This window comes from Poecilia reticulata, linkage group LG17 (genome assembly GCF_000633615.1).
Source record: "Poecilia reticulata strain Guanapo linkage group LG17, Guppy_female_1.0+MT, whole genome shotgun sequence".
Classification (NCBI taxonomy): domain Eukaryota; kingdom Metazoa; phylum Chordata; class Actinopteri; order Cyprinodontiformes; family Poeciliidae; genus Poecilia; species Poecilia reticulata.
In genome coordinates, this window is record NC_024347.1 from 7,352,479 (window position 1) to 7,377,993 (window position 25,515).

Genomic DNA, 25,515 nt, shown 5'->3' on the forward strand with positions numbered 1-25,515 from the left:
TATCCTCAATGAAATGTATGTTTAATATCTGATTACTTAATGGCTGGTTGTCCAGTTTCAAAAAGTTCTTTTAATCTGACAAATGAGCCTCATCAAACAGTTTTTGTTTCTGAAAATGACCGTGTATTAGGAAAAGAAAACTATTAAACAGTTTAGTTTAAACTGACTGCAGCATCTTTTATTAGCAGTAAAAAAAGATTTGAGATTCTCATTCAAGTCTTCCTAAATGCTGCCATCTTTTCTCAAAAGAATAAAGCAGAACAGCTTTGCTAAAATACATTCCCCGTTCCTATTATCTCCTGACAGTCTTGTTTTCTTTAAAATAGCTTATTTTCTTCCTTTATTAATAGTGAATTACTACTTAAAAAGTACTTTAAATTGAATCTTCCTCTCTCAGCATCCGCAACGAAGAGTATCACCTATTGGACATTAGCAGCTGTTTTCTCCTCATATGATGAAAAGCTTACTGTCTCTGTGTTATTTAGTCAGAAAGGAACTGATTCAAAGAGTGTTTCATTTTCAAACACGTTGCTGCTCTCAAGTGAAATTTCCGGATACTCTCCCCACTGCAAGTAACTTCACTGAATCAAGAATCAACAGGTTTTAACCAGAAATGCAGCAGAAACAGACAGAAGCTGTCCTGTTAAAGTTTTGTTGTTCTCATGTTGTTTTCCGTCTTGACATTTGGAGGTGGTGAAGACCAGTAAATACTAGAAATTGTCATCGGAAGTTCTTCTAATGTTTAGATATGCGTACATTACCTACTGGAAATATTAGAGTAATTCCTTGCATGGCTTCTTTTTACTTGTACCCGAGTAGAAATATGCTGAAGTTATGCTTCTGTCCCCTGGAGGTTTCTGATCCTTCACTGTTTCACACTAACTTCATCCTGCTGCCAGCATGCTGGTGTTATTTGAAATAAAGATAAGATGGCAGAAAACGCTTAGATTAGTTATTCTAAATGTTTGTGTTTAACAGACCACAGTTCCCACTTTGAGTCTTAAATCTTCCTCAGGAATGTTCCTGACCAGTTTCAGTTGTGATGTGCGTTTCTCCTCTGGCTCATCTGCTCTTTGTTCCCACATTTGTAAAGCTTTTGGTGAACTACGCCAACATCTACTCCAGCAGGATTTGATCTGGACGGCTCTGTGTCTGGCTCCTGATATGGCTAACACCTCGTTTCACAGTCTCCCTGCTCTGATGAAGGGATCAGAAATGTCACAGATTTCAAACCCAGCTATGGTGAGGCAACTCTTCTCGCAGGAGGAAGGACAACGGTCTGACATCAGCTGATAAAAGTGATCTTTTGTTATATCATCTCCCTCCCCATGCAGCCTCTGACATCAATGGTTAATATGGAGATGGAGGAGGAACAGAAACCTGAGAGCAGCTGCACCCCTCCCTCTGCCCAGCTGGCCAATGGCAGGCAGCAGCACGGCTTACACCGCAGGGCTGGGAAAGTATAAAACAGCAGAGCTGTGTCTGTTCATCCAGGAGCCTCAGCTCTCCAGTTCAACTCCACAAGTCTTGGCAGGACTCGGTTTGAGGGGTGGAAGCTCCAGCAGCGATGAAGACAATGCTTGCAGCCCTGACACTTTGCCTGGTGGTGCTCATGGCCTCCGCTTTTCCCTTTGAGAGGAAGGGGGTCTCGCCAAGCGCTGCTGCTGCCAAGGAGAAACGTGTGCAGTACGCAGCCCGGGACGACGTTAACATTCTTGCCCACGGCCTGCTGCAGCTGGGCCAGAACCTGAAGGAGCACGTAGACAAAACCAAAGGCCACATGAGGGACGTCTTCACCAAGCTGAAAGCCTTCAACCGCACCACTGCTGAGCTGGGCAAAGAGAGCCAGAGGCAGCAGGTGGAGGGGGAGAGCCTGAGAGCCCGAGCTCGGGACCTGGAGGACAGAGAGGGCCAGCTCCTCAACGTCACGGCCGAGCTGAGGGAGAAGGTGGAGGAGATGCAGCAGGAGAGGAGGACCATGAGCGAGAGGATAAGTCGGCTGGAGGAGAGGGTGGACGGCATGCTGCAGGGACCCGGCAGCAGGAACAGCAGCGATGCACGCAGCATCCAGGTGAGACTGCAGGCCGTCTGGTGAGAAAGGGTCATGGGAGGGTGGACACATGAGGCTTCCTTAGTGTTCAATGATTCCTGCTTGTAGACTCAAATGTGCATTAAAGTGTGCACTTCTGGAATGAACAAACCCAGAGGGAGCAGTGGGTGGGGAGCTGCGTGCAGCATGTGCAGAGAGACTTCAGGGCTGCTAGACAAAGAGACCTGAAGCATCAGATGGTAGAGTGAGGGGCTGCTGGCTGCTGGGACCCTGGAGAGCCTGGCGGGGAAACGGGCTGACCCAGAACCAGCTGGCTGCAAAAGGCAGTTGCATAACCAGGGCTCCATGTGAAACCAGAACCGTCCTCCTGGGTCTTAATGCTGCTTCTTTCCTCAGCTCATGCTGGACTCTCAGAACAGACGCATTGATGATCTGGTGGAGCGCATCAGGCTCCAGCAGGAGAAACTGGACAAGCAGAACGTTCGCATCAGGATGCTGCAGAGCCAGGTGAGCCGCGTTTACAGCCTGGTCGGTTTCATTCTCTGAAAGCTGAGTACAATTCGTTCATGTTTTCTGGGGGCTTCCTATTGTGTTCAGATCCAGCAGCCTGGCCTGAGGCCCTCACCCCGGGGCAGCGGCAGTACCGAGCGCCCCGCGCACAGCGACATAGAGGAGCAGCGCGACTCGCCGCTCGGTAAGTAAAACCCCGCAGCGCCACAAATCCCCCTCCCTTCACACAGATTTAAGTGGGCTGAAGAAAATCTGGTGCCAAAACGTGGCAAACCATCTGCTGGGTGAGGACAGAAAGAAGCTTAAATCACTAACAATTAAAGTCAATCTAATCGCGAGCCCGGAAATGGCAACAGGTGGACTTTCTGACTCACAATCAACTCAACACTGGGGGTTGGTTTCCTTTAACGTTATACACCGGTCTGAACAGAACCTTTTGATCTTGAATTATTCTGTAATGTCACACAAATCATCTGACTTTTTAAAAATATTTTGGCAATTCCGATTTTTTCTTTCTGTTCTGATTAGTTATCTCACGACATTTCACCTCACGGTCATGTAAGAGAAATTTATTATCAAATCTGTACGATTTATTCAGGCAGCTTCAAACTCCAGTCTGATATAGATCTAAATCATTTGGTAGAAAGTTAGCTATCTTTAAAAGCTCAGCCATTTGGATCAAGCATGTGGTGACAGGGGAGAATAACACTTCCTTTCAACACGAAGAAACCTCCAACAGAACTTTATACAGGTTAACTTTTTTTATAGACAACTTGAGCAGATGTGAAAACCAGTTTCTAGAAAGAATGAGTTTAGAAAGAATGATATTGAGTTTAATCAGAGGAGCTCATTTAACCCTGCAGTCTGTGAGAATATCTGCCTTCATCCAGACTCTACTGGGCTGCTGGAAATGGCCAAGCTGGTTTCTAAATATCCACAAGGCTGAGATTGAAGCTGAGATTGCCATCCATGATAAGGGTTAGGTTATGTGTAAAATATATAATTGCTTAAAATAGATCATGTAATGGTGGGGGATGGTGGTGGGCAGGGTGTGAACAATGACACATTCCTCTCTCAAGCAAACAGATCTGAATGAATACATTCTTTTTTTAATTTTTTGTTTGTAGGATGAGCTTGTCAATGGAACAGTTATATCTTGTAATTTGTTCTATTCAACTTCATTTCATTAACATTTACATGTTTAATTTATTGCTAAGAAGGTAAATCTTTTTTAATAGAAAATTTTTAATCTGTTCAAAACTGTAGGCCTCTGCATGTTTTCAACTCTCTGATTTAGACACATGATGAAAAAAATGACTTACTTAGGACCCAAAACAGACGCTCACCTTAGTCTTCAGAGACATATAAGAAAAAAGTCAATTTAAAGCTATTAGAGAGCTATAAAACTTGACTGAAAGTCAAACTGAACTCCTAACTTCTTCTAGATGTGAACTAGGTGAAAGGTGATCTGAGGTCCACCACAGATCCCAGGAATACCACAACACTCTGACATCAGCAGTGCTTTGTGAATGAGGGAAAAAATTGACAAGTTTTCCTGGCAGAGTTCCAGCTGGGAGAAAGTTCAGCGTCTCAGAGAGTATCCTGTCAGGGTCAAGCAGCTTTAGTGGATTACTCAGAGCATGGGAGGCTGCCTCCATCTCAAACACTCTGTTTTCAATGATAACATTTCCCTCTGAGCCAAGGAAGGAGGAGGAGAAAGGGGAAAGGCTGTCTAAATTTATCTGTGAACCTTGCATAGATACCTTCCACATTGTTTGGAAGACACTTGACTGCTCCCACTTTTTATGGCATCAGGCTCAAAAACAAATTTTTTGACGTTCTTCATGACTGAGCAACCTTTCCCCTGCATTCACACTCCCTCACCCCTTACATGCCCCACACCCTGAACAGAAAGAAAACTGTCTCTTCCTTTGGAAGTGTGCCAAAGTTCAGGAGATCCCCCTGACCCACAGTCAGGCAGCAGCCCCCAGAGTTTGTTCCTTTAGAGTAGAGGTCAGAGGTCTATGATCGGCTAGGCAACATTCCGCCAATCACATGCATGATTTTTCACCTTTATTAGAATTTATTAATATATACTCCATTTTCCTACCTGATGCCACTTGAGTAATGGCGAGATGTTGCCTCCTTAGACAAATGACAGCTTGCAGCTCCAGACTCTCTCCCACCCCCGTTTCTAAATGCCTTTCTCCCTTAAGGAAACATCCTCATCCCCCCCAATCCCTACCATCTGATCACTCCCCATGCATGCAGCAGCCATGCACATCTACGTCACCAACTAGCTGCTGTGCACGTGACGGAGGTGTGACAGGTCGCAGACATGGGGAAGGGAGAGGATGAGGAATGTAAAGGATGAATGGTGTGTAACGCTATAGCCTGCAAGGCCAGGCAGCTGTAAAAGAGGGGAATTTTGCTTGGGAACTGGGAGAAAGGTCATGTTTACGACAGACACACACTCTTGTTTTTAATGGCTTTATCAGGTGTAAGTTTGTATCTCCAGACTCGGTGCGATAAGCTGTGCTTTGCTCACTTGGAACGATTAGTTTTATTTGCAAACACTCTGCTCTCCAGCTGAGGGTTTCTTTAAAACAGTCTGACCTATTTCTAAAAGCTCGGCAGAGGAACCTAATCAAATTCATTCTAACAGGGAGTAAGGCTAATTTTGTGACTTGTTCAAGTTCTGGAAACCAGATGACTTAAAAAACTTTCAGTTTAAGCCTATTTTCTGTGGTTTGTCAGGGGGAGTAGAGCCTGCAACAGCTAAATGTGTTGAGCATTGTCAGCATTCCTGGAGAAACTGTAACAGCAAGATCCTGTGTTAGGTCAAGACATCCTGCACAGGTCACCCTCTGAGGTGATAACCTGGAAGAAGCCTAAGACTAAACAACAAGGCAATATTGAACCTGTCAAACAGTTCAGTTTTGCATTTTGTTGGAATCTTTCACGTAACCAGAGAAAAATCTAATGGCATACCAGGCAGCCCAGGCAATAACAAGATAGGTTTCACCAACATCCCTCCCCGTATAAGCATGCTCAATGTTGGATTTCTCCCTCTGTGCTGTTCCAGAAATGGCCACTGACTGTCATGAACTGTTCCTGAGAGGACTGACCACCAGCGGGGTCTACCCCATCCAGCCAACTGACTCTGAGCCCTTTGATGTCTTCTGTGAGATGACAACTGGTGAGCGCAGCAGAACTTCCTCTGAGTGCTAAGTCTGTCTCCTGGCTGATGTAATATTTGTTTGATCAATTTCTCTATGTTTCTCTGCCCAGATGGTGGATGGACAGTCATCCAAAGACGCCAAGATGGCTCCGTGGACTTTGACCAGCTGTGGCAGGCTTACGAAAAAGGCTTTGGCAGCCTGACTGGTAAATACTCTTTGGGGTTTTATACACTTTCACTATCCCGTGTTAGCTGGTCAGTGAGGGGTCAGGATGGTTGCCTTTCAGTTCCTCTGTAAGAAAGATGTGGGAAGTTAAGACAACACATGTCAGGATCATGAGCTTTGGGTTGTTTTGGACTAAGTTTTGTTCTCTGTTCCTGTTCAGGAGAGTTCTGGTTAGGCTTAGAAAACATCCATGCCATCGCCAAAGATGGCAGCTATACCCTCAACATTAAATTCTCAGACTGGGGGGATGACTCGGCATCTGTCAGCTTCCCGTTTGAACTTGGTGGAAAAGAAACCAACTACTCACTCCTAATTCAGGAACCTGGTACCACCGATATGCTGGAGAGTTCCCTGACCACTGACTCAGCTCTCGCTCTGCCGTTCTCAACCCGGGACCAAGACAATGACCGTAAAGGTGACATTAACTGTGCCAAACACCTCTCTGGTAAGTACTGGCACACTGTCCTGTCACACCGACAAGACTGAAGCATGCTAATCAAGCTGATTCTGTTTTTGAAGGTGGTTGGTGGTTCAGCAACTGCGGCCGCTCCAACCTAAATGGGAGATATTTCCAGAGCCCTCCTCCCAAACAGAGACACCAAAGGAAGCAAGGCATTTTCTGGAAAACCTGGAGGGGACGCTACTATCCCCTGAAGTCAAGCATAATGATGATTGCTCCCGCCACCATCAACAAGTCTTAAAGAGCTAAAAGAGGCAAAGAGGGAGAAAGAAGCAGAGTCTTAACTGTCCGTTCTTTATTCTTTGCTGGTTTTTGTGGTAGACATGTTTGTTCTTTGTGAGGGGGAAACCTGACACCAGAGCCACAGTCCTGAAAGCAGAAGGGCAAAGTCAGATGAAAAGAGTTTTCTTGGTCTGTTGTGTGAAAAGACAGATTCTTTATTGCTATGTGAAGCCACAGCCAGTAACTGAGTCTAAAGCCAAATGTGCAGTGGAAAATTTCTGTAATATGTTTTCCCGATGAGGTTTCATCCTGTAGACGCGAGCAAGTCTCGGCCTGTGGACTGGGCTGGGAGTCATCACGCATTTTCCAACAAGCTCTGACGCCTCACTGGGGATTATGTGGCTTCGTGCTGAGGTTTGGCAATTAGCAAACGTGACTGTTGGCATCACATCAGCTGCAGATCTGTTGTTTTTGTGCAGGGCATTTACACTAGTGACATGCTGAGTCAACAAACTCTTAAAACCACATGCTGTGGACCAAATAACCATCTAAAACATAAACAGCAGATTTCAGTATGATGAGGCTGGAGTTTGGTAACAGGGTGAACTGTTGTCATCTAGCTTTACGCTACCTTAGCATCAATATTACTCAACTTTCCTGCCTTTCTTACCACATACTAAATGTTCTATAGTCAGAATCGACTGAAAGTTTTCTTCACTGATATTTTTTTTCTCTGGAGGGTTTGATATTTAGTCATATTGACTAGTTCTTCAATAAATGGCATTGTTTTGTACATATTTGGAAAAAGGTCAGTTTTTTAGTAAGGTATCTGTTTCTTATCTTGGCCAGTTGACTTCAAAGTTTGATGTTTTAAGTATATTTTTCTTATTTAAAAACCATGTATCAATTATGTGCTGCTTTCTGTCTGTCTGTAATTTACATTGAGGTATTTTTGGGGGGGATGTGGGGAGGGCATAGAAGAAAAATGTCCATTTTGGCCACATTGAGCCAATAAAACTGATTTAAATAAATATTTGTTTTGGGTATTTATTCAATATTCATCTCTGTCAACATCATAATGATATTCACGATGCCCAGTCATAGGGGTGTTCCAGCATCTCACAATGCATGATAGACGCATTGTGAGATGCTCACAATGCGTCTCACAAAAAAAAAACACTGGGATTTTCAACCCAGTGTTGAAAATCCTTGGGAGCCACATAAAGTTTAGCAAAAGTCAATGTTTAAAAGTTCAAGTTAAACAAATCTCCAGACTTGTGAATTTTATTTAACTGTTGGGCCAGATTTTAGAAAGACCTAACTGGGGAAATCATCCAGGGCCACGATTTGAATTAATTTTGTTAATTCAAAATTAACAAAATTTGAATTAACAAAATTAATTTATGTTGTACTTCACTATGTGAAGTACAACATACACATACACACACATACATATATACACCTGCATACACATTCACACAGTAGGTTTGTCTATCTTCACAGGAATGTTCCATTGACTTCTATTCATTTCTCATTCATTTCTACAGCCTAACTCTGACACTTACCTTAAACCAAACCTGAACTCAATTCACACCTCAGTCCTAAACCGCCAACCCCAAAACAGCACCACTTCTTATGGGGCCCTCACATGGGAAGACCCAGGACACGCCGGAGGGACTATGTCTCTCGGCTGGCCTGGGAACGCCTTGGGGTTCCCCCGGAGGAGCTGGAAGAAGTGGCTGGGGAGAGGGAAGTCTGGGCCTCCCTTCTGAAGCTGCTGCCCCCGCGACCCGACCCCGGATAAGCGACGGTGATGGATGGATGGATGGATGGATGGATGGATGGATGGATGGATGGATGGATGGATGATGGATGGATGGATGGATGGATGGATGGATGGATGGATGGATGGATGGATGGATGGATGGATGGATGGATCCTAACATGGGCCTTACACTGTATCAAATATATGTTACACACACACACACATCCACCCATATATACATATACACACACCCTGGGGAAAAAATGACCACAGTCCTGCTAACCACTGAAAGACCAGACATAAAGGAAACAAACACTTCCATGTGCCTGACTCTGTACCTGTGGTTCAGCTAAATTTGTCCTTATCAATTCATGTAACATCAATACATTAAATAGCCAGAGGCATTGAACAGCCAACTGATTTATTCTACACTCAATAGTTTATACTAGAAAGACCACAAATATGAATGACTGGCTGTTTCATTCTCGTTTTGGTTTGTTTTTTTTCTTCAACATATGCTTGCATGTCACTCGGCCTCACCTGGCAGGTGTCTTGCATGTTTAGGATCATGTCATTTTACCTGGAAGCAAACTGAAGCTTTAAGGTGTCAGCTTTAATTTTCAGCGCTACACTTTGCACTTCTTTGCCCGGCTTAGTTCATTTGCTTTATCCGCTGTGATCCTCCAGGTCACAGGATCAACCTGTGTCACCGCTCATCCAACCTTAAGATCGAGACGGATCAGGTCTCCATCTTAAAGTTAGAGGGTCCAGCGGATCACTTCAAAATCCATTTATAGCAGCTTCTGTTCTGCTACCTACAATGGTAGTTAGCAGAACTCTATGGAGATCTCGGTGTCATGATCTTAGGATAGATGCTTCAGTTCCGTTATGAATCCATGCTAAGCTAACTAGCATGACTCTCCCTGGATTTGTTGGTCTGGCAGTAATAATTCCTCAGAGCAGATTGGGAAAGTTCATTCATTTCAAATATTTGGTTCAATGTTGGGAATTGACAATTTAATAAGGGTGGTAATTTTTTGTATGTACTTTGTACAGAAATTGTATGATTTGTTGTAAAATTGTAACAGTAAAGATATGTATTGAAAATATGTTTATACAAAATTTTATACAAAGTTGAATAAAAATGAAAACATTTTAAAACTTTTCAATTACCATCTGTGTAATTTATATAATGTATTTGACTTAGTGAAAGTTTCTGAAATAAATTGTCTTTTCAATAACATTTGTTAATTGCCATCCTCTGCAGTACAATGATCCCAATCAATCTTAGAGACAAGTTTAGCTCTAAACACTCCTAAAGGTTGTTCTAAAAACCACTAAAGCATGGGTGGAGGTATTTGTCCCGTTTCTTTTAATCTATACTAAATCATAACGCTGTGCAATCTCACCATTAGATTTTAATTAACTGTGGTAGATGATTTTTTTTCTATCTGCTAATACACACGGTAAAACCCAGTAACTGGTTTCCAAAGAACTTGCAGGTCACTTCCTGCCCAGCCGCCGTCTGAACCAGCCTGAACTAGAGCACACAACCAGAGAACATGTGACCCATTCATTCATTTATTCATCATGTACAAACTGGATTTCAGGTGGTACAAAGCTGCTGTAAGACGTTGCTGCCCTCCCTCCTGTTGTCTTTATTGCAGTAAAAAAAAGAAAAAAAGAAAAGAAATACCAGCATGATCAAGAGTCAAGAGGTACTTTTGGCAAATATAAATTATATATAGAGAAGGCAAGCAGACATCTTTAGCAACATAATGTGAGAGGGGACAAAGGTATCGACGAGTAGCTTCCATCAGTTGGCAATTAGAAAAAAAAAGAATAAAAATTCATAAAAATATTTTATTCTAAATAACAAATAGTTAAAACAGGTGGACACAGGAAGAGCATCAATCTTCTTACTTTCTCTGGTGTTATTGAGACTGCATGTTCCTTAGTCAAAATGAGTGTGTGTATGTGGAAAAGGAAGTGGGATGTGTGTATGTGCAGTGTGAGGGTTCATGCCAGTAAATACTTCCTACTGCTGAGCGGGGGAGGGGGGGAAAAAACCAACTTGGGCTGGGAAACGTGACTTAGTGTGACCCAAACTGCTGATTGTTCTGCTTCAAGGTTGGACTAGACGCTCAGTCCTACTGGCACAGGAGGACGGGGGAGAAAAACAGTAGAGTTGCAGAGTGAAACAACATGAGAAACATGGCTGCTGCTGCTGTGTGACAAACTTGCAAAAGGAGGACAGAAAATAAAGACGGGGTGATCTGGAGGCCCCCAGTCTGGCTTTAGAGGTATTGTTGTAGAAAGTGCAGCAGCATGATCTCGTAGTGCTCCCCAGACTCAGGGCAGCGAATGCTGTGCCGCTCGTTGGGGTACACCTGCAATAATAAAGCAAAGTGACGAGAACACTGAGAATTTCACCTCAGCAACACAGACACAGCAAAGCAGAGCTGCATTTGTTAAACAAATACAAGCAATAAATACATTGAAGCCCAAGTTTAGTTGATCAAAAAGTTTGAATATTACTAGTATTTTAAAAATGTAATCACCTCTGGCACTGAGATTAATCACAATATTTAACTTTATAAGCTTGAAATATAAATATGCAAACAGTTGTGCCTCTTGCAGGAATGGTGCTCTGGGTAAGCCCCTCCTCCTGCCGCTCTCCAACCAATTAAAATGCAAGAAATTATTTGATTTCTTTTCTTGTAGCAGAAAGCAGATAATGTGGTCTGTCAGTATTCAAAAGTGGAATGGAAACTTACTTCACCACACATGGATACAAGCAGTAGAAAACATATTCAGACTGACAGATAAGATATATTTTATCTCTAGTTCCTGGGTGCTCCACCCCTTCCTGATTGGCACCCTGGGCAACTGTCCATATAGCCCACATCAAACTGCTGCTTTATGCACGTTTTCAAAAAATGTTTTATCATCTCAAACCAAAACATGTCTGAAGATTCTCAGTTTTCTAGGTTTTTATATTCATAAATGTTTAGAGGAAATCATGTTGTTTTAAATGTTTATGTAGAAAAGTTCCTCTCATCACTCTCTATGGAACTTGTGTGACGAGGCGACAGTCTCTGGTCATCACTGGTGGTCATGGTGGTCACTCAGTGACCACCATAACTGGTGCATGAGAAATGTAGAGCTACTACATGTAGATGTGAACATGCAGGCTGGTGACGCAACACAAGAAAGTTGAAAAATTTTCAACTTTTGTTGTTGACAGCTGTCACAGAAAACGTTGCTGTTTGTCGCTCACAGTGCATCTTGTCCAATAATCCATTGCTGTGAACGAAGTAACCCTCAGTGGGAGACGGGTTTTTAGGTCATAACAGGTAGTTTGTTATGTAATATTAATGTTAAAATATTCAGATATATCACTTGTGTTTGCATTTACAGCCCTAAGTTTGACATAAACAGATAAAGGATTTCTGACCCACAAACATTGCAGTTCGGTGGCCTGCAGTTATTAGGGCGTGGCCAGCTGCAGCTCATTTGCATAACGATGATGTAGCACTAAGACATAGCATTCCTTACTGGGTTCGACAGAGGCAGAACTGATTGGGTCAAATCTCAATATCTGACAATGATTTTATGTATCAAATGTAATGAACATGTTTTGTATAGGCCACAGACGCATCCTCACTTGTTTAAGGAAGAATAATAATGGACTTTGAAATCCTCTCGCATCAGTCTCATGCAGTGTTCATTTTGTTAAGGAATGAAAACAAGGCAAAACAATGCAGAGAGATAAACTCTGACCTCTAACACCAAACATGTGGAAAAGCAGGACGGGTTGAGAAATCAGCCAATGAGACGTGATCTAAAGTTGTTTCAAATAACAAAAATCTCTTTTTGTATTGCAACAAAACAACTTGGTTTTTGTTCATATTATTGGTTTTTGGGATTTTCTGCCAATTTAATATTTTTTTAATTATTTTTACCAAACTTAATTTTATTTTTTGCTTTATCATTTATCCACGTGTGATGTCGTGAAGAATTTGGTCAGCTGAGGATGTTGTAAATGTGCTATACAAACAATATTGTGGATTTTCATTTGCTGTAAGCCACAGAGATCTAAATGAACACATGACACCAACCTGGAGCTGGTAGGGCTTCCCAGCTCGGATTATCTGGGACACCAGGAAGTTGGTGTGGAAAAAGTGCACATTCTCATCTAAAAAGCCGTGGAGGATCAGCAAACGGTTCGGCCTGTGAGGAAGAGCAGGTTAAGATGAGCAGGTTCCACAGGGTGTGCTGGATGTTGGGTCCTAAGAGACTCACAGAGACGTCTCAGAATAGTTCAAATACTTCATTCTGACTTTAATATTAGAGAGCAGTGCTCCGACATGTCTGTCAGATCACACTCCTTTAAGCTCCAAGTAAAAAAATCCTGTTCTAGCCTGGTTTGTCTCTAATATTACATATTTTTAATGTAGTTAACTGGTGAAATTATTAAACAAAAATAATTTCAAAATCCTGCACTTCAAGCTGCTAATAGTTTTGTTTGATATTTTCAGCTCTTTTAACTCTAAAATAATCTGGAGTGCACATAGAGATCTAGGAGAAGGTAAATGTTCCAACTGTCTTTTCTGCATGCATTTTAAAATGTATTTTAAAAGCATAAATCACATTTCAAAACAAGCATCCTGCAGTCAAGAACTATCATGTAGAACATCTCTGTGTTAAGTCGGGGCAGGCAGACGGTGTGTGCTGTGTACTAACTCGCTAGGCAGCTTGTCCACATGCAGAGCCACTGAGCCCTCCTCATAGCCCTGCTGGTTGTTCTCAGGCACATCCATGTAGCGCTCCGTGTAGCCCGTGTCGTAGGCCATCCACACGGTCACCGGGGCGCCAGCGATAGCCAACTGCAGCAAAACGAAAAGGAATCTAGCATCAAACGCCTGTTTAGTTAGGAAAACATCTTGAAATCAGCTGTGTGTGTTAACAGAGCAACATCTGTAGGAAGAGAAACTAGGTTCATCACTTTAAATCTACATTTACAAACTCAACTTACAGATCTGAAAATAAGAAGCTTAGAAAATAACTATTGGCAATTCTCTAATTCAAGCTGATGATTATTTACTGCTCAACACTGACACCATGTGGCAGGAGAGAGCAGCTTCAATACACACAATGGGAGCTAATCATCAGCTAATTTAGTAACCAAGTCATCGTTACCTGGAGTATACCGACTCAAAAAAGGCCATTTGCTGAAAGAACACACTCAGAACTGAAAGTCAAAAATGTAAAAAAGAAAAAAAAAACATTTACATTTTACATTTTAAAAAAATTAGTTTTTCTTCTTTGAATCAACAATTAGCAAACACCAGGTGGAACTGTGCATCTTCTGAGTTTATTATATGTATTATTTCTCAGTCTAGTGCTCCAATGAACATTCGAAAACACTTAATAGAGGAATGTTGAAGTGTTGATTTCCTAAAGGCATGTATTGGACAGAGCAGGAGCTTCTTAAAGAGATAGAGGCCCAATTCAAGGCATTAAATTGAGAAGTCTGATTATAATTTTTTTAAGATTTTATCGGTTGAAATTGCCTGTATTTTTTATTTGATAGTGGTCAGACAGGAACCGGGTTGATAGAAAGGGGGAAGACATGCAGCAAAGGTCATGGATCTGGGGCTGGGACTCGAACCTGCGTCAGGGACTGAGACCTCCGTGTATGGGTTGAGCGCCCCTGCAGCGCCCCAAGTACAAAGTCTAATTTCTTTTAAGTCATGCTTGATATGACATAATTACTTGATTGTGCTAAAAAAATATACTATACAGATGGAAAACACATAATACTGTCCCTTTAAGAAAAGGAATTAAATTATCTGTCCATTTCTAATATTGTATGAAATAGGTTTAAATGGTTAAATTAAAAAAGATTTTAAAAATCAGCAGAATGAGACAAGATTTTATCTGTCAGAATAATTGATAGAATACTTGATTACTAAAATAATTATTTGTTGCAACCGTAGAGTATATAGAACATAATATAAATTCCCAATAAATACATTGAAGTTTGTGGTTGTAACATGACAAAATGCTAAAAATTGCAGTGGGTATAAAAACTAAAATGTGGTTTCAACAATTAGCACTAAGAGACAGAAGTAACAGTGCTAACATCAAATCAGAAACTCTTTCAGGAACAAGACCTGCTAACCTTGAAGATGTTGGGTCGCTGGATGAGGCCCATCAGAGAGAGGAAGCCGCCATACGACCAACCATGAATGGCAACACGACTCAGGTCTACAAAGTTAAACTTCTCAGCCACGTACTGCAGACCCTCCACCTGGTCCTCTATCTCCACCTGACCCTGGACAGTTCAAGTTGAGTGGTTTATTGCAGCTGTTTTCAGTTCAAACAGTTGCATTTATATTCAAGTTTGGTGTCGGTATCTAACTCTACCATTTTGTTTTTCAGAGCTCCCTCAAATTCCAGGCCCCTCTGACAGGAACCCCTCCCATCAATAACGACCACAGCATAGCCAAGAGAAGCCAGCGTGTTGAGACGGAGGTACTTCATCCCCTTGAAAGAGTTGTTAACCAGCTGCACCTGAACACACCCAATCACAGACATTCTGGAAATTAATTCCCCATTTTCTTAGTCGTCTTAACATGATCGCGCCTACAAACCTGAGGGCCACCATACACGAACAGAACAGTTGGGTGTTTTCTGCCGGGCTGCAGGTTGTGAGGTTTGTACACCATCCCATAAAGCTGGAAGCCTGACTTCCCCGGAAAGTCAAAAATCTCTGGTGGGTTGTAATCTCCAGGGCAACCTGGAAGCAGGGACGGAGCATCCCAATTAGGACATTCCTAATAACAGTGGCATTTCTTTTAACATGAAAATCTCACTCTTTGGATAACCCATGCTGATATCAAAATCTAACCTAGTGACATAATTCTGAAGGTTATACATTCTTTGGTCGTTGGCTCATTTCTTCTGCAACAATCAATGCTTGGAAGCTGGTGAATAGATCTGGTTTGCTTTTGCTATGCTGCAGTTCTGTACCTGGTGGCTCCATCAAGCTGGCCCAGAACTCTGGAACCACTCGCAGAGGGTCATCTTCTAAGCTGGTCAGCTTGTACAAGTGAACACATGGAGGCGTGCTCACGTTACTGTAGTGGCTCACGAAAAAGTCAAAGTTCTGACAGGGGAGAGAAACATCAGAAGGGCAGTGACATTAGTAATGAGAAGGCTGGATGGTATGGAGTGGAAGCCAGAGCAGTGGCATGAGCAAAAATCTCAGAGTGCAAGTAAAGGCAGAAGTGAAAGAGTACCTGACTAACAGAGCAGCAGTGAGAGAATCCAGGCTTGGTTAGTCTGACCACTTCGCCTGGAGACTCATAGCTGACTACATACAGGTGGTGCTCCAACGGCGTGTCCCTGGTGCCCTGGAAATATACCAGCTTGGTTCCTTCATTCACCCAGATCTAATAAGAGAACAGGGAGAGAAAGCTTACAGCAGCAGAAAAAAGCAGCAAGTTAGAAAGAGTAAAGGGAAAGATGAGACAGCCAATGGGAGGCACTCATAAAACATATAATCATCTAGAAGAACCCCACAAATATTAGGTTCTCATCTCTAAACTCACATGTTTAGAGTTGCTTTTGTACCATAATAAATTAAACACAGTAACACTTTATTTGAAGGGGTGTGCATAAGACTGATATAACACCATCAGAAACATGACGTAACATCTGTCATGAACATAAAGAAGTCTTTAGGAATGTTTATGACAGTTGTCATGAAGTATCATTCGGTACATAATGAGACTTTTAATGCAACGTTGCTCTAAAAGTTGCATTAAAAGTCCATTAAAAATGAAAACTTAGCATGATTCTGTAAATAATGAGAATTTAATGCAAAGTTGGCATTTTTTATGAACTTTCAATGCAACTTTTAGAGCAACTTTGCATTAAAAGTGTCATTATTTACTGAATGACACTTTATGACAACTGTTGTAAACATTCATAAAGACTCTTTCATGTTCATGACAGGTGTTATGTCATGTTTATGACAGTGTCATGTCAGTCTTATGCACACCCCTTCAAATAAAGTGTTAACGTTTTTATTATATGTTAAAATCAGGAAGTCAGACTCCCAGAAGCATAGCACCCGGTTGGGAACTCCACACAGCTTCCCTGAAGTGTTTACCTTTGAACCATGTCTGGACAGAACTTCCCATTCTCCGCTGGTCAATGTAACCTCCTCCTTGATTACACATTTAAAATTTCCTGAAAAATAAAAACATCTGTTGACATAACTGAAGAGCAAACACTGATTTTTTTTGATGATCTATTTTTGAGTAATTCAGAAACATTTTCTCTCACCCTCCACATGATGGTATTCCTCTGTCCAGTGGTGGTAGCCTGGCTGTAACAGTGAGGTGATTTTATAGAGGTGGCTGAAGCCTGTTTTAGACTCATTTACCCAGATGAAAGTAAACTCATCTTCTGTTGTTTGAATAAAAGGATAGAATATATCATGAACCTGCCAAAATAAAGATAAAACTGTGTAAAACTATGAAATGATTCCAATCATATGTCAATCGAGCAGAGTAGAACATTTTTTTCACATTTATCCAGACGTCAGTGGTCTCCTCATAGATGATGTATGGCTGAGTGCAGCTGGGCACAGCCTCCAGACTGTCCTGCCTCAGGGTGGAGTCTTCTGTGATGGGGATGAAGAGCGCTGGAGGCAGCAGAACAAGCTGCAGCTTCCTCTGGCTGCGGTCCAGCAGCACTGCCCAACCGCTGGCACCAAACACAGCAGTTTTTATGCTGGGAGAAACTCTTAAGGCTGCAAGATGTCACTTTTAGACATTTTTTTGATATATATTTGTTGAAACTGTCACTATGGTGTTACGGTATAATACAAAATTGTAAATAATCTGTATAATCAGTGACAGTTGGCAGCTGGACATAGGCACCAGCACCCCCAATGGGATAAGGGTGTGGATGGACGGATGGGTAAAAAAAGAAGAAAAGTTACATTTTACAGCTATAAAGAAAACATCTTAAAACACAGCTAACGTCAATACAAAGTAAATTCCTCATTAGGGGTGCACCAATAAATCGGCCCTAATTTCCTTAATTTGGGATTATTGGTGATCGATCGATACATGTGAAACTGATATTACCCACCAATCTGAACTACCCACACAAAGATCTGAAAATCAGCCAGTTTCTGTTAGCTGTAGAGAGCGCTAACTGTACATGGTTTTGCAAAGCACAGTATATTGGAATAGTACTCATCATACACAAACACTTTACTTCCTTTCTTGGAATCATATAGAGATCAATACACCAAAACCTCTTCAATTCCACTTACTATTTTCCGTCTATCGTCCATCCTGCTCTGGCCATGTATTCTGTTCTAGGAAACAAGGTGCTAAATGGGACGACCAGCTCTTTATCCTGTGTGTTAATGATCTGAAGCACACCCATCCACCCACACACACACACAGACACATACACATGTTTGTAAAATTAAATATTCAATCAGATGAATTCCAACATGAACAGATGAAAAGTGACCCACTTTTCCTTGATGGTCCGTCCTGATCTCTGCCAGTTTAAGAGTAGCCTGGGGATTTTTACTACCTATGAAGATGGATAGACACACATTTAATATTTGAACATTAAATGACTTCAAATAAAAAATAAAAGTAAAAACACACACACACACACACACACACACACACACACACAAAGGCCAGGATTGACCTGTGCGAGGATATCGGTATGCATCTGCTTTCCTCTCCTCCAGAGCCGGAGACGGAACGTGAATAATTTCTACTTCGGTCTCATCCACCTCCTCATACAGAAGGTGCAACGTTTTCCCTCCATCAGGATCTATAGGAACAAACAAAGCAGAAGCCATTGTGAAGAGAACCTGACCCAGCTTTGCAGACTGGCTGAGGGTTCAGCGCTGACCTGCTGCTGCAGACGGACTCCACCAGTAACCAGTGAAACGGTCAAACTCCTCCTGGATGACGAACGTTGCTACACCTGCAGACCTAGGATCCTCTTTTACATTGTCCAAACCTGGGAGACGACGCAGGAATTACAAACGGGAGAGTATCCAGTTCAGTAGAAACTTTTCTGTTGAAAAGTAACTTTTAATTCTAAGGTTAATAAATCTAAGATAAACTATTTCATCATGCTATTGTTCCTTTCTTTGGCACAATCTGAGCTAAAAACTTTCCATCTTTCTTCCTTACAAATAAACAGAGAGAAGAGCAGGTGCATATTGTGTCTGTCGTCTTTGTGATTGTAACTTGAGCCAATGATCAGACAGAAAAGTCCCAAACCTTTGTGGCAGTATGTCAGTCTTCGCTCCTCTCCCGTCTTGACATTGGCTATCCACAGGTCGTTGTTGTTAATAAAGGCTATAAAATCCGGGTGTCCAGGGCAGATCTTGGGGTCCATGCGGGTACCTGAGCACTGGCTTTTTATCTCCACTGGTTTTACTGGGGCAGACTGCTGAAACAGATAAACAGTCTGAGCCAAAATGCCTGTTCACAGTGAATGACTTAGCAAGACTGCTTATTTATTAGTATTTACAAACTGTTGGTAATTCCTTCTGTAGTACTGATGACTCACTGGTCAGAGCCACTCTGCAGACACAGAGAACCTAGAATGCGTTCACACAGCAGGTGAACAGCAGGTCCTGCTGCTCATGTCCAAGGTTTTACTGATTTTTTTTTTTTTTTTTTTTTTTTTTCAAGGTCATTCAAACTACTGAATGATGTCAAAACCCAATCCAAAGTGACCTGCAGAAGAACGCATGTGTCACACAGAGGGACGCTGGAAAAGTAATAATGGATGCCGTCCCTTTAAGGATGGGCCCTAAAGGGACAGTATTATGCATTGTAAATACATAATACTGTCCCTTTAAGTATTAAGTATACACATAATGCCATGTTATAGCACAAGCTAGTAATTATGTTAACTTCAGTTGTTATAAAAATACTACATATGTCAAACATGACTGAAGAGAAATGACTTCGTAATTTTACACCTTGAAATTGGGTCTCTGTCTCTTTAACAACGCCTTATCTTTCTGAAACTCCGTCTTCAGAAAGTCATCATTACATTGATGATGCTGGGGTTTTCTGTGGTGGAAAATTTTTTATCAGGTAATATGTTATAACTTTATTAATCTGATGTTGATGTCACAACATATTACCAGATGTCAGGGGCCCGGTATAGGGGGGAAAAGTGATGACAATTCTAAGGACCCTGACCAACAGGCGGCCCTCCACAATTTATTTATTTATTGTTCATAGAAATAAAAAAAATTGGGGCCCTGTCAATTACAAAATTAATCATATTGTATTTTTGAAGATTGTTTTTAGCAGTAAAAATTTAATGTTCCCACTCCCAGACCAAAAAACACACATCCATATTTGCCCTGTACCCCCCGCCCCCGGCATGAAATGAAATTCCTTCTTGGAGCGCTTCAACGTGACGCTGTTAGCAACAGTCAGTGGAAGACACAAATGATTGTATCAGCTACTGCTAAGAAAAGTTATAAAATCAAGTTTTCAAAAAAAATAAAAATAAAAAATAGAGGGGGAGAGAGAAAAAGGCAAGAGTGTCAATTTATAGCTCAGTTTTTCTCCGAGAGGTGGGTAGACTGTATGAGATCATCAACCATTCAGCATAGTTAGCTTAGCTACAGACTACTGATTACCTTCATTTCACTAGCATTTAATGAATTAAGGAATTAAATTACCAACATATTCATATATTTAACTTGTTCCCTGTACCTTTTACCACTTATCAACAGATGAGTCAAGTCAGCAGCAGCTCTAACCCACAGCCCTCCTGACCTGCCCTCTCCTAAGTGAAATTAAAGCTGCAGTATGTAACTTTTATATAAATATATTTTTTTCCACATATTTGTTAAAACTGTCATTATGTTGTGACATTATGGTAAGAGAGCTAATCTGTAAAAAAATCTATTTCCTCTGCTTTCTCCCATTGCTCTCTAAAAACAACCAGTCAGTGGCAGGAGAGGTTTAGTACTGTCAATATCAATCTCATGTGGCTCATCCTTCCTCCCCCTTGCTCTGTGCTATTCAGCAGCTAGCATAGCCTGTTGTAAATGCTTAGTCTAGTAAGCATAGCAGTGATAGCAGATAAACGATTTTCCTGCAACAATAAGTTGTTTCTCCTCCATTAGCACATTTAGCAGTGAGTGAATGAAGTTGATTGACAGTGCTAAGAGCGTCCTACTAGTTCTGATTGGTTGTTTTGGCCAGAACGGTGCATTACTTTAGCCAGTAATAGTAGTTCAGGAAGGAGGTGGAGGAGATTGATTGTTTTCACAGATCATCCGTCTCATAACAAACTGTCACGACATGATGACAGCTTTAACAAATATGGAGAAAACATATTTTTTATTACACTTATGTACTGTAGTTTGAATAAAATGCACCTACATAGCATTTTTTGAGAAGTCTAGATTGCTTCATGTATATTTTGCATGTTGCCTATGACTGTTGCTCATGGGGAGAGACATTTCAGTAATCTAAAAGTAATAGAAAAAAAATTAAGCAACCTACTTGCATACTGTATGCAGACTATATGCATACTGAATTTTACTCTTGCATGTAAAATTCATGAGCAGTAAATATTGTACTAGTTATCAGTACTGGACCAAAGAAAGAAAGGCAGTCGCAAGCCTTTGAAATTGTGATGCCTTTGATGGGTCAGATAGACTCAAGAAATTGTAACAGCAGCTGAATGAGGGGAGGCCCAATTAAATTTTTTGTCAGGGTGCCCAAGATTCCTGGCAGCGCATCTGCCAGATGAATTGGATTCCATTTTTTTCCCCTCATCTTCCCTCCAACTTTCTGAGCCCCCATATCGCCCTCTGGTGGTTTCCACCTTGAAAAACACTGATTTAATAGACAGCTGTTGGAAACCCTTTTCTGGCAGTTGTCACTGCACAGAGTGGAACAACCAGTTGTTGGGCTCAGGGGGAAATATCTTCATTACACATGTGCAGGCTGGTCTAGATTGCTTTTTAATAAATTAAGTCATCATTTGACAACTACATTCTTTATTTTCTCTTGTTATTTATGTTTGTTGTTAAGTCTTGAAGGTAATCTGCATTTTATTTAGGAGGTTTTTGGATTTTCATTTCTATTGGATTTTGAAAACCATGTATCATTTCCCTGAGTTGTGTGCTGTTTTGTGTTGGTCCATCGCTTAAAACTTAAAAAAAAAAAAAGAAAGTTTGTTGTTGCATGATGCAGATGTAATAATTGTTCTTTAAGTTGAATGGAAGCGATGTACTCACGATGAAGCTGTTGTTGCCTCCATCTTGACAGCAGAAGAGACTGTTGCTGGCCTGGAACAGGAACAGGCCCATTTTATAATGGTAGTCGTACGACGTGATCCCAAACGCTCCCAAACGCTTCCGCTCTCTCAGCAGCTCCTCCTCTCGAGAGTAAGCCCCCTGGTGCGGAGTCGCCTAGGAGATGCAGGAGGAAACTAAAAGTAAGCTCCTTTTCAATTTGCTACTGAATTGTTTCTTTTAAAGTTTGCTTCATACGTAAAATATAACCAGCCGATTATTTTACAGCTAACACTTCTGTCTGGTGTGACTATCGTCTCACCAGATGAGGTGATGAAGATGAGGCAGACAGAAACAACTGTTATCATCTGAGCCCTAAAGCACACAGCAGGCAGATTACGCAGTCGCTGACATTTACACACACAACCACTGAGTCATAATCAAAAAGACACCACACAGCTCCCCTCCAACAGTCACCTTCAATAATTAGGAGAAACAGAAACAAAATCATCCTTCTGTCATGCTGCTAGCTGCTTCTTACCAAGAAGCTTTATGTAGATCAGCAAACAGCTGACACCTGCAGCATCACACCCCATAATATTCAGCTTAGGAGTAGCAGCACATTTTGGAATATATTCTTAGTTGATAACTTACTTGATTGTAACTTTTCTCTCTTTAGGAAGCTTGTCAGTTTTAGTTTCTTTCTCATGAGTAGAGGAGCAGATCAGGTTTTTACTGGTTTATTCTAACATTTCCGGTTTTCACTGAGGTGTGATCTCCAAGGACGCCGACTCAGACAAACTCTACCGTCATCATTTTGTTTTCCATTTAAAAATTTAATGAAAGAAACCATAAAAACTATAACATGTGCTGACATTTATTTCATTCAATTCAGGAATATGTGCACGGTATATGTATGAATATGTAAGGGAAATTACTCCATCTGTTGGGGCAGCAGCATCAGAACCAGGGACCTAAAAAAGCACAACAAGCTGATAAAGAAGGCTGGTTCTGTTCTGGCGACGACTGTGGAACCTCTGGTGATGATGATGCAAAGAAAGATTCTTCATAAAATTAAGAAAATTATCGATAATCCTGAACCATCCTCTTCCTTTCTTCTTATAAAAACAGAGTCTTCAGTCAGAGAATTCTTCAAATTCACTGTAATACAGACGCTACACGAGATCTTTCCTGTTTTTACACCCATATCTAAAATTTGAAAATCATATAAACAACATTTACAAGGAATAAAAAATAAATAACCTTCAATGTTTCAATTTAATAAGGCCTTATATTCCTGTAAAAGCTGCTCTTTGGTATATGTATTTTCTTACATGTCATCCTGTATGACAACATGGGCCCAGGCTACCTGGGCATTTTACTGCATTTTGATTTATAAATCATTTATATTTTAATATAGAGCTTTTATTACATGATTTTGGAGGTTGCAAGGTTGATAACATGAATATGTAGGTAGTAATGCACATGTATTCTTACTGTAATTGTTCTATTGATGGTATTAGCACAGTTCCTCTGAAAATCAAATATAATGCAAAATTAAGACTTTATGAGCAGACTGTTCAGCCTTATGGAAAAGTCACCTGGAAGTGATCGAGCATCTGTTTCCATGACAACACTAAGAGCGCCTCCTTCCGGACCTTCTTGGGGATTTCTGAGTAGAGTAAGGAGTTCTCTCTGCTTCCGTAAGGCATTCCTGGAAACAAGTAGAAGAAAAGTCTCAATGCAATGCCTCTGCTGAATTCAAAATATGAAACACAACACAGTGACTGTTTTTCCACATTACATTGCGACCAGAAAAACAAAAATATTCAATAAAGAGAAAAAACAAAGACACAGAAATGTTAAGAAACACAAACTCAAAGCAGATCACAGGTTTTTAGACTTACCAAGGTAGTACAACCGGTGGGAGTGGGGCCCGTTCTCATCAGTCTTCTGCACAAACTGGAAGTCATGGGGGGCCTTGTTGGCGATCATTCCCGAGTATTTCCTGCTACAGTGGATGATGTCACGCAGGCCCTCCCAAGAGTGTTTTTCCACAAAGAACTGAGACGGCACGTCGCCCATCTCCACCACCTCTGTGCTGTCCCACAGGCCATCAACAGCCATCATGCTCACAGTCCAACAACTGCAGCAACAATACCAGGAACCAGTGAGCATTGGGTAAACAAACTCAATGCTCACTGAATCCTGAGGAGATTCGGAAATATTCTACCTTTTCCTGATGTCCTCTTTCTTTTCACAACGCTTCACCTTCTTTCTTCAATTCATTCACCGTTCAGATCCCAAATATGTAACCTGTTAACAGAACATTGTAATGCATGACAAATCCAGCTGTTGCACGGACATAAAGTACTGCGTTTGTAAGCTGAAATCAGCTAGTTCACTCAGATGTGAGTCAGACCAGCATGACGCACAAACTGTGGGGAAAAACTGAAGCTCCGACCCACTAATGCTCCTGTTTTACCTTGATGTTGGTAATACAGTTGACTGACTGCTATGAAGTGTTCCCTTCCTCAAAACACTGATTTATAGTGGAGACAATCTGCACCGATGTAACCGCTTCAAACATTTAATTCCAGATTTGACAGAAAGAACATAAATGTGTTAGTTTTTAAGAACTTTTAATTATGTAGCCTTATGGGAGGCAGTGCGTCTCTAACGTTGACTTTTCAAAAAATAATTTTAAAAAAATGCATTTTTAAACCTTAACATTTGTACATAACAAAGATCACTTAGTTCCGTCTTATATGTTCCGTGTTATATCTGGGTTCAATGTACAACAAACCCCGGCTGGAACAGAATCACACCGGGGTCTGTTGGTTAGCTAGCCTACAATGGAGCTTTGTTCTCAGATTGCAAATCTTGAATAACACCGACAACACGTTCGGGTTTTTTTTTTTTTAACAGAACTGATATTACATTTCACAGTAACCGCTGACAGCCAGTTGTGGGAAACAGGAATTAATCAGTTTTCCTCCTTCGCTCCGTTTTGACAGGACTCTCCTCCTCTGTCACTTTCGTTCTGAAGCTAACTAGCTAGCTACCGGAGCTGGTAGCCGCTAAGTAGCGGCAGCGCTTTCGAAGAAAACCCATTCCAGTCCAGCTTCATTTGGGTACAGACTCTGATTTACCCCCAGCACTTACCAGCTTGGCTACACCTCCTTAAAGCGGTTATTACACACTATTAGCTCAGTGTCAAAAAGGTTTCGCGACTGCTAAAGGTTGAATCCATGGCCGAAACAGCCACACAAGATGCAGCTGGCTCACAGATCGGGAAGGAGGAACGTTCCTCCCGGTAGAGTACACATCGGTACTTTTTCCCAGGCGCACCGCTCAAGTTGAAGCCAGTTATGAATGTTCAGTTAGATAAAACTCTTTTTAACATTCTAATCTGAGGAATGGTCACACCCGAAATAAATTTCATCGTAAATCTTCATCAACCCCGTTTTATACAGAGATTAGCCCATAAACACTACGGGATGTCGGCAACACCTGAGTTACAGTGAAACTATCCCTTTCTTCTGTAGAAAGCTGCTGGAATCAATTCTGATCTCTCCTCTGGCATTAAAGTATGTTTTTGTTTTTCCTTTACATGTTCAAATCAATTCAGATTGCCAATTGAATGTATACAAAAACATTAAGCAATACTTTTAAATAATTATAACTTCTTGAACATGTGCTGAGATACATTGGCTAATCTTATAAAGGCTTCATCATGTCTGATTCTAAATGTATCACATTCGG

General features: G+C 41.3%; 2 protein-coding genes across 3 annotated transcripts; one reads left to right on the forward strand and one right to left on the reverse strand.

The window, feature by feature from the left end:
- Window positions 1-1,482: 1,482 nt before the first annotated feature.
- On the forward strand, window positions 1,483-7,680 carry angptl4 (angiopoietin-like 4). The gene is made up of 7 exons (XM_008433437.2): window positions 1,483-2,071; window positions 2,447-2,557; window positions 2,648-2,744; window positions 5,646-5,759; window positions 5,852-5,947; window positions 6,128-6,412; window positions 6,487-7,680. The coding sequence occupies exons 1-7, from the start codon at window positions 1,568-1,570 to the stop codon at window positions 6,666-6,668; spliced, it is 1,389 nt and encodes a 462-aa protein (XP_008431659.1). The 5' UTR covers window positions 1,483-1,567; the 3' UTR covers window positions 6,669-7,680.
- Window positions 7,681-9,979: 2,299 nt separating this feature from the next.
- dpp9 (dipeptidyl-peptidase 9) lies at window positions 9,980-25,077 on the reverse strand. Of its 2 annotated transcripts, none has more exons than XM_017310231.1 (21): window positions 24,916-25,077; window positions 23,984-24,066; window positions 23,658-23,896; window positions 23,352-23,464; window positions 21,754-21,927; window positions 18,755-18,923; window positions 18,378-18,488; window positions 18,168-18,296; window positions 17,983-18,044; window positions 17,773-17,873; window positions 17,018-17,195; window positions 16,773-16,932; window positions 16,597-16,676; window positions 15,722-15,874; window positions 15,453-15,588; window positions 15,074-15,219; window positions 14,847-14,993; window positions 14,602-14,754; window positions 13,161-13,303; window positions 12,536-12,647; window positions 9,980-10,804 (listed from the first exon to the last, which is right to left on the reverse strand). In XM_017310231.1, the coding sequence occupies exons 3-21, from the start codon at window positions 23,878-23,880 to the stop codon at window positions 10,712-10,714; spliced, it is 2,583 nt and encodes an 860-aa protein (XP_017165720.1). In that variant the 5' UTR covers window positions 23,881-23,896; window positions 23,984-24,066; window positions 24,916-25,077; the 3' UTR covers window positions 9,980-10,711. The 2 variants fall into 2 exon arrangements, with proteins under 2 accessions (XP_017165720.1, XP_008431660.1); XM_008433438.2 differs by having other exon boundaries at window positions 18,755-18,926.
- Between the last annotated feature and the right edge of the window lie 438 nt (window positions 25,078-25,515).